This window comes from Nanorana parkeri, unplaced genomic scaffold, assembly GCF_000935625.1.
Source record: "Nanorana parkeri isolate BGI_ZX_2015 unplaced genomic scaffold, ASM93562v1 scaffold165, whole genome shotgun sequence".
NCBI lineage: Eukaryota > Metazoa > Chordata > Amphibia > Anura > Dicroglossidae > Nanorana > Nanorana parkeri.
Genome location: NW_017306433.1, coordinates 247750 through 256499, shown reverse-complemented (window position 1 = coordinate 256499; position 8750 = coordinate 247750). Strand labels below are relative to the sequence as shown.

Here is an 8750-nt window from a genome sequence, read left to right as displayed (position 1 = left end):
CCGAGCGGCCGGCCAATGGCCGGCCGCTCGGCCAGCTTCGGCTTTCAGCACGGCTCAGCCGAGCACGATGCATATGCGTTCGGCTCGGGCTGAGCCGCTCGGCCATGATCGGGAGCTGTACGGGCTATAGTGAATAGCCCGTACAGCACCCCTTCGGTTCTCCTGAACCGAAGGGGTCCTGGGGCCGAAGCTAGCCGAAGGATCGGCCGAAGCTACGGCCAGATCCTTCGGCAGCTTCGTGAATAGACCCCTATGTATTTTTCTGTTTTTACTTCCATTCCATTTCATTGTGTTGCAATTACATCTATTTTTGTTCCGTTATGTTACACTGAAAAAGAGCAGAGCATGCTCTACTTTTTTTCCATCACACTGCAATAGAATGCAATGGACCTCATTAGTGTGAACTGGTCCCATTCACACCCATACATTTTTAGAAGCTCTTGCGTTAGCATCCACTGAAAAATAATGGGGGACTCTTAGTGCATATGGAAAGTGAGTATTGTGCTTATAAAAAAGCAGGGTAAGGGGGGCTGCACCAAGCAAAAAATGTACACATGGATTATTACTTTATTTCCCTTTTCAGCCCACCTCTGGACACCTGTGGCTATATAATAAAAAATAATATAAAAAATAATATGTTGAGAGGCTATAGAAGACTCACTATAGTTCAATAAACATGAAACCAACTTTTATCATTGTTAGTTTGCACAATCCAAAAGTAGCTGTTCTTATAAAGCATTGCTGCCTTCAATACATAGGCCTATATTATAATGCAGTGATATGGCCATGCCACAGTCATACCACTGCTTCCATGTTTATAAAGCATTACACATATGCATTAGTCTCAGCTTGCTTCCAAGTTCTAAAAAACAAATGAAAAAGGTGCCGGCATGAGGAGAGCATGGTCATGTGACCTGTCAAAGTCATGTGATCAGCCTCTTGTTCAATCACAGAGTTTTCTCTGCTGCATTATGCAGAGAATACTCAAAGAAGAAACGCAGGCTCCCCACCATCCCCTGCACTTCATGCATTGCAGAGCGCAGTGTGGTGTCTGCCAAAAAGTGAATAGTGATATAGCCATAGCCATAGCCATAATCATAGCCCATTGGTATTTACTAAAATAAACCCATGACACAAGGGGCAGAGCTTGTACAATAAGACATCATTATTCAGGTGCATGTAAGGCAGCTTGATGTCTAAGTACAGCACTGTATTGACTATTCTAAAAATAATACCATCTTGTCTTTAGGAAGAACAAAGAGAACGCCATAAATGGAGCCAAACCCAAATACTAAAAACAGAATCTCCATTCATGGCCCTTGTTTCCGTGCCAGGAGGAATCATTTGCAATAGCTTTAGTTCACCGCATATTAATCCTGCAGCCACAAAAACCTTCCACAAGCTAGTACTTCGAAATTCATTATATGGAAAGGTATTTATTTTAATGATGATTGGATAATGGAACTGCACATGACTTGGATTGTAGAGTAGAATTCTTATGTATGGTAACACTTGTATTGATACTTCTATCCCTTTATTTAGAAGGTCTGCATTGTTTTTCTTTGGCAGGTGTATTTTGGACAGGTCCGTTTATTTAATTTAGTGTTTTTTTGTGGTTTTCTTTCTTTTTTTATTCTTTTTTTAAAGTGCACCTTCGTTTGTGTACTGTCACATTTTATTTTACTTTTATTGCTGTCTGAAAAATTTAAATAATGAGGCAAATAAGAGACCATTTTCTGTTGAAAAAGGTCAGAATAGTTGAAAGGAGCTTTCATAACCCTCACCAGCCACTTAAAGCCTATCTCCGGGTTCAGAACAAAACTTCCCCTTGCAGTGTGGCGGCTACCCCTGTACTTCAAGGGTTAATTGCTAGTTAATGTCTAGGGATATTCTGCAAAGCACTCTTACTTACCTGACCACCTTCCACCATCAGTCAGCACTCTCCTCTCTCCCCTCCATTCTAGCTTGTGGAATGTCCATCAGTGTCCTCCCATATAATGCAGGTCTATTGAACCCACATTGTACATGATGACGCCAGCAGGCCTCCAATCTTCAGAGGGAGGAGGCTGTGTGTGCCGGTCCAGCAAGAGTGGGGATCAGGTAAGTAATAGTCCTTTACAGAGAGTGGCGCTATATGCGGGCAATCTGCTTCTGTTCCTTCATGACCCTGGGCCTTCACTACAGGGAGCTTTGGAGGTGCTCACTGAATTTTCTGCTGTGTCGGGTCTACGTGTTAATTGCCACAAATCCTCGCTCTTCCCAATTGATGAGGAGGCTGGGAAGGTCTGTGAAGGGAGTAGTAGAGGGCAGGCCAGATTTGACCATAAAAGCTCTGGTTACAGTTAGCATAGCAGTCTCCAAAGGTTTATATGGTACCTAGGGTGCTATGGAGGTGCTGGCAATACAGTCCAGCAGCCAGTCTATCCTACTGGAACAATTCACAAGCCCATCTTATGTACCAAGAGAAGCTGGTACGTTTCTGTTAGAGAACAGTAATGCATTTGGTGTAATTCTTTTTTTTTTACAAATTTAGGAAGCATGTAGCTTAATGGCATAGTGTTTGTCCACACCTTTGCACACACACACCATACCAATAAATGCAACCCGTCATTAGACAACACAGAGGCTGCCATTTGTGACCTCACCTTGTTGCCTGGCTCTAGTGGATCTACTGTAACATTATCTTGAAGAAATCCCAAACGGTATACTCGGTCCGTGACTCAGAAATGATAAAAGTTTACGAGTCAAAATATAAACCAGGCAATTTATTTTATTTTTTTAGAAAGACAGAGGTAAAAATATATCTAAAAACCCCTTAAGAATTTAAATGATAAGACTATAAATTGTTAGATGGCAGCTCAGGTAACTTGATGATTTTAACATGGAAAACAAAAATCAGTATTACGTTCTGTATTTGTCTATGTGTATTGGTCTGGACCCCAACAACCCTGTGGTCTAGAATATGGATGACACCCCCCTTCTAAGTATTATCTATTCTCTACACCATTAGCTGACCCCTACTCTTTCTGCTCCAACAACATTGAAACCAGACAGTGTAGCAGTATTCCCTGTACACTACTTTAGTGCTGGAAACCTGTTTTGGAAAATGGAAAATGTGTTCTAATCACAGCTGCTCCCTTCTTATCTGTCACCCCAGGGTGCATTGATTTTCATCCTGGCTCCATGACAAAGAAAAAGCAGACACTTGTAGACGAGTGACTAGTTTCATCAGTCGAGAGCAAAAAAAAAAAAGGAAATATAATACATTGCAGGGCAAGAATTGTCTATACATAATATTTCTATCTAATTTAAGAACACGTAATAAATTCATGTTAAGCCATACATAGTAGTCTTTTTATAAACAATTCACATATCCATTAATCCTGCCAATCTTTGAGAAATGTTGCTCTTTGAAAAAACAGGCAAAAACAAAAGTTCTTTTCAGGACGAATGTAATGTAATAATGCATTATGGCCACTAGATGAAGTCGAGCAGCCCCCCAGCGCCATCTAGTGGCCATCATGAGGTATTACTTTGCATTTAAAAGGAACATTAGTTTTTGCCTCTGTTCACACAGAACAAATGTTCTCAGAGATCAGCAGGGTGAATAGCTCTTTTTATTCTTTGTAAGTAGGCCTCACAGTGTGTTTAAACCCTATCAGTTAACTTCTCTTATCTGTTCCCTTTTGGTCTGCTAAAAATACCATTGAAAGTTTTTTGTTATATCTGTTCAATAAGTGCAAAATATGCCTGCTTATGTTACCAGACAATGTGTGAGTTGGTAACCTCCTGTGCTTTCTGCCTGTGCACAAGTAGGGGTTATGGAGATTACGAGAGGTACAGTATGTGTTCTTTGTAATGGAAAATAAATTATGTAGGCGGGATTGACACCATGTGCTTAGGAATTCAGAGCTGAAAGTGCATTGTTGTCATGTCAAAAGAGGAAGGGAGTAGCTCACTATATTTATGGCACAGTACACTGCCAGCAAAAAACAGCAATACTTCTTAAAGCACTTCTTAAAGGAGAACTATGAGGTGAGTGCTTTTCACTCACCTCATAGTTCTAGCCGACCTGTGACAATGAGACTGTCACAGGTCGGCTCAGTAGATCGGGAGGTGAGCGAACACATACCGGCGTTCGCTCGCCTTTCAATCCTGTCACGGCTCTCTGGCGTGACAGGGGAGCGGCTGGATTCCCCCCTCCCCGCTCCGATCTGCCAGCGTTAACTGGCGGAACGGACGGGGGAGGGGGCGGGTACAGCTGGCTCTGCCTCTAGATAGGCAGAGCCAGCTGTCACTCACGCAGCTGGGCGGATCCCGGCACAATTGTTGGGATCCGCTTCAGCTGCGGCGTCTCAGTATACAATGAGCAGCAGCTCGCGGTATACTGTGGCGTCTCAGTATACCGCGAGCTACAGCCTGCGGTATACTGAGCTTAGGGTAACGGGAGGACGCTAGTTTGTGTCCTCCCGTTACCCTAGGAAGAACTATGGGGAAAAGCCTTAACCCCATAGTTCTCCTTTAAAGTTCAATACAAAACACAGAGAGCGCCTCCATCGTGTAAAACTTTAATAAAAGAAAATAAAAACAGTTTGGAAATGTACTCACACGCCTCCTTCATCAGAATCAATCGTTCTGTTGAAGGAGGTGGGACCTCGGAAACGCCTCAACCAAAAAGGACTGATAGCCGGCTGGCTAAGTCTGCTTTACGTGATCTGTTCATGCCTGTTATCTATCTCCCTTTGTGAGTACATTTCCAAACTGTTTTTATTTTATTTTATTAAAAAGTTTTACATGATGGAGGCGCTCTCTGTGTTTTGTATTTCAGTTCTTTGGTTTCCCTAGCCAGCGAGAGCAGCCCTAAAAGTGTATTACACTGAAGATCTTCCTCTCATCTCTGACCATGCTTATGTGTTTATTTGTTTGTCACTTCTTAAAGTTATTAATGTAAACACGTCAGGAGAGAAATATAGAGAAACAACGTAATGCAAATACGTAATTTTGGAATTCGTATATACAGCCAGCAGGTAAAGTTTTAGGCTCCTCCAGTTACTCATTACTTTCTACTGAAAAAAAGCCTATTGTTTACAGAGCTCAGTAGCTCACTTTATGAAAATGTGAATTGAACCTTACATGTTATTGCAGTTCTTGTCTGTTTAAGTCTTCCTTGTAAATACAACAGAATACTATACATGTATTCCTGGAATTAATTCATACAAATTGCATTTTAAAAACTGCATAAAATGTTATATTTTCCATTATGCTTTAATTCTAAAATGCTTGGGACATCCCTCCGGGAACTAGATTGAAATGTTGTGGGGTTTGTAGCATTAAGAAAGCAGATAGGGTTGTTTCTTGTCCCCCACATTTTCCCTTAAAGAGTCTGTGTAACGCCCCTGACAAGCTTTCTTATGCCACAGCGGGCCCAAAATATCTGGTGCATCTGGGTATGGAAGAGTATGTGACCTTCTCCTATGATACAGTGTTCAGGCCTAGCAGTTAATCGCTGAGTCCAAGCATTGTCAAACGATGAAGGAGGTGATGTCACCGCTCCCCAGCTGACATTGGATAATTAGGTGGCGGCTGTGGCAGAGGGTCTCTGGAGATTTCAGTATCATTAGGTCAGGGTAGGAGGTCATCTTTACACAGAATAATCAAATCCACAGTGTCCCTTTGTGTCTCTTTCCCTTTTAATGATGTATCCCTCAAAACTGAACTGTGGTCCCAAACCGGAAAACCAGGACACTCAAACACATCTAAAAGCTTCTTCAACAGGGTTGTAATATGTGTAATATATGGAAACAATCCCATTCAGTATTTGCATCATAAACAGTACAATGACATCACAGTAAATTTTAAAGCCCACTTTTAGTCTCATTAAAACCTACAGATATCTATTCAGGCTAGTTCAAAATAGCAAGTGCTGTATGCCAAAAGCTGGCCATAGACAGCTCGAATTTTGGCCAATTCCTGCTGAATTGGCCAAATTTCAAGCTTGAATCCAATAGTCGGCAGTGGAGATTCCTCCGTCTATGCTGTTAGGGTGGGTGGGGGAAATTGATTGACCTTCTCGGGCTAAATGACGAAAATCGCCCAGGTGTGAACCGGGCATTAGGATCCTTATGATGACCTTCACCCCCAAAAGAGAAACAAATGCATGGATATTTTCCAGTATTTCAATAACTGTTGGAACAAGCGACCAAGTACAAATCCTTTCTCTTCATTGTTGAAGAGAGAAGGAGAACATTATGGCATATGTACCACAGTCAAACACGGGCTAGTTGTGGTGGCATATATTAGCACTGGAGAGATGTAATCAAGGACAGGTAAATGTTTCCCCACAACTATCTGTCTTCAGTTACACTGACAGCAGGCTATTCATTGTGAGCCAACTGATAAAATGATCTTAGCTTTCACAGGAAAAAGAAAACAAAAAAAACACTTTCTTGTTCCAAGAACACGAACATAAAATATTCACTGACCTTACACATCCACTGTTTTAAAACAAAGATAGAATCCAATACAATGTTCTCAGGGAGATATATCTGTCAATTAACGGTCTAACCTGTAACTAACTAATGTTTTATATTATTAGCAGCTGTACTTATGGTTTTCTCCAACACAAGAACCTAAGAATTTACCATCTTAGACCCTCTTCAATGGACACAAACGGTTGGTACAAGGGAAAGGGATTAAGACAGGTAAACATACTATGTACAAAGACTGTGAATACACTTCCCTGCATTACAATATACAAAGTTATCCTGACAAAATAATGCAATGATAATCATATTCAGTAAATATGCCTTGATGGAAGTCAGTCCCGCAGCACAGTATATTCAATTACACACTTTGACTTAAGAGCAAGATGTACACGAAAACTATTTTAAAGAGAAAAAAACGGTTTTACGCCATAATACAGGCCCAGAATAGTTACAGTGAGAAGTGAACTGTAAAAATAGTTTACATTGGGTACCCTATTTTTCCACAATGTTCAGTACTGCCTGTCCTGTACTGGGCTAGTGCATCGTATAACTTTTCCAGCAATTTGTGATGCTCACTGTAAATATTTGAGGCTTGCAACTTAGTTATCCTTTAAATTTCGTCCCTTTTAACAGTGGGTGTCCTTCCAATAGAATGAAGGGAGATTTTCTGAGGTGTCTAACCAGCTACACCAACCAGAATATGTAATATGTCACTAATAAAGCTACAGATGTGATTTCTGTCAACCACCCCTGCCCTGCCTATTTTTTTCCATTTAGGCAGCCAGTGCAGAAACGTCAACTTGATCAGCTTGATTTTAAATTTTAGCTAATGGATAAAAGATGATGGGGTGAACAATCAGGTGCTTACAATGGTACAGTTGAACAATAACCAGCATATGTAAGGAACGTAAGGGCCCCTATTGCATTGGCCTTCTTCATTATGATCTCAGGTATGTTAGATTGATTGTACAGTTCTGCTTTTTTTTTAGTAAATCTGAAAAGTTTTCAAACAGATCACACGCTCTCAGGATAAACAGTCACACATTACTTACCTTTTATCATGTTGGCAATAGGGAACCAAAGCTTTTTTAGTGGATCATAAAACTCAGCTTCCTGTGCTGGAGCCCCCTTTCTATACCCACCCAAAGCATAAACACAGCCAGCCAGGGTGACAGAGCAGTGATAGTATCTTGCATGGATCATGGGGCAGCCTTCTGTCCATTCATCTGTCTCTGTATTATAAATCCACACAGTGTTTAGAGCTTCTATATTATCAGTCCTGTACCCTCCAGTAATATAAATGTGAGGTCCTAGGTTGGTAGCACTGTAGCTCTCCCTTGTATGATCTGGCATATCTGCCCCTTGAGCCCAGTTGTTGCTTTCTGGATCCCACAAATGTACCTCTGACAAGGGATGCCAGTAATAACCCCCAACCACAAACATATTTGCAGTGGATCGCTTAGACACCGCTTGTGATTGCCTCTTCACAGCATAATAGAGTAAAGATTGTATCTTGTTTTCTGTGAGCAAATGTTTTTTGTGCAACTCCAAAGAGGACCTGAGAAAGTTGTCATCAATGTCAACTTTAATGCATTTGAGTAAGTCATATACATGTTCTACACGTTTTCTGCAGTCATGCCCAATCCACCTTACTAGAGGCTGCAAAAGTACCTCCTCCTTCCAGACATTGAGGTTCTTCTGTGAAAGGATGTACAAGAGTTTTTCAAAAGAGATGTCCAAAAATTCTTCCTGAGTCCAAACCTCTTGGAAACTTGACACAATGATTCTTCTGGATTCCTTCTCTAAAGATGGACAGATATGAAATTCTGCAAAAGAATGCATGCCCAAACAGTTGTCCACATCCAAATGTCTCACCAAGAACTGCTCAGATGCTTCCTTGACGGAGACAAAGTGGAGCTGGTCGGCAGCTTGTAGCAGACCCTGGACATTCTTGGCTGTGATCCTGATCTGAGCAGTGTAAGTGTAGTTCAGTAGTGCCTCTAAAATGTTGTCATCAATCCCTGAGATCTTGATCTGGCTGTTAGACCTTTCCTTCATGTCAGCTGTGAACATCACCTTGAAGTAGTGGCTACAAGCAGCCAGGGCAGCCTTGTGACACTGGAAAACCTTCCCAGAGGAGCTCAGCAAGGCGACGTCTGTGAAGAGACCCTCTTTGTAAAACATTCTGAAGGCTTCCAAAAAATCTACATGATGAGTCGGGTCATTGTAGGTAAAACAGTAATCTTCCAGATCCTTTTGTGACAT

The 8750-nt window shown here is 41.5% G+C and overlaps 1 protein-coding gene across 1 annotated transcript in view; it reads right to left on the bottom strand.

Annotated features, from left to right (window-relative positions):
* Positions 1 to 8750, bottom strand: part of LOC108785499 (kelch-like protein 23) — a 12681-nt gene extending 3931 nt beyond the window's left edge. Inside the window, exon 1 of the mRNA XM_018554581.1 lies at positions 7538 to 8750. Coding sequence (XP_018410083.1) covers positions 7538 to 8750 — 1213 coding nt within the window. The remainder of the gene's footprint in view (positions 1 to 7537) is intronic.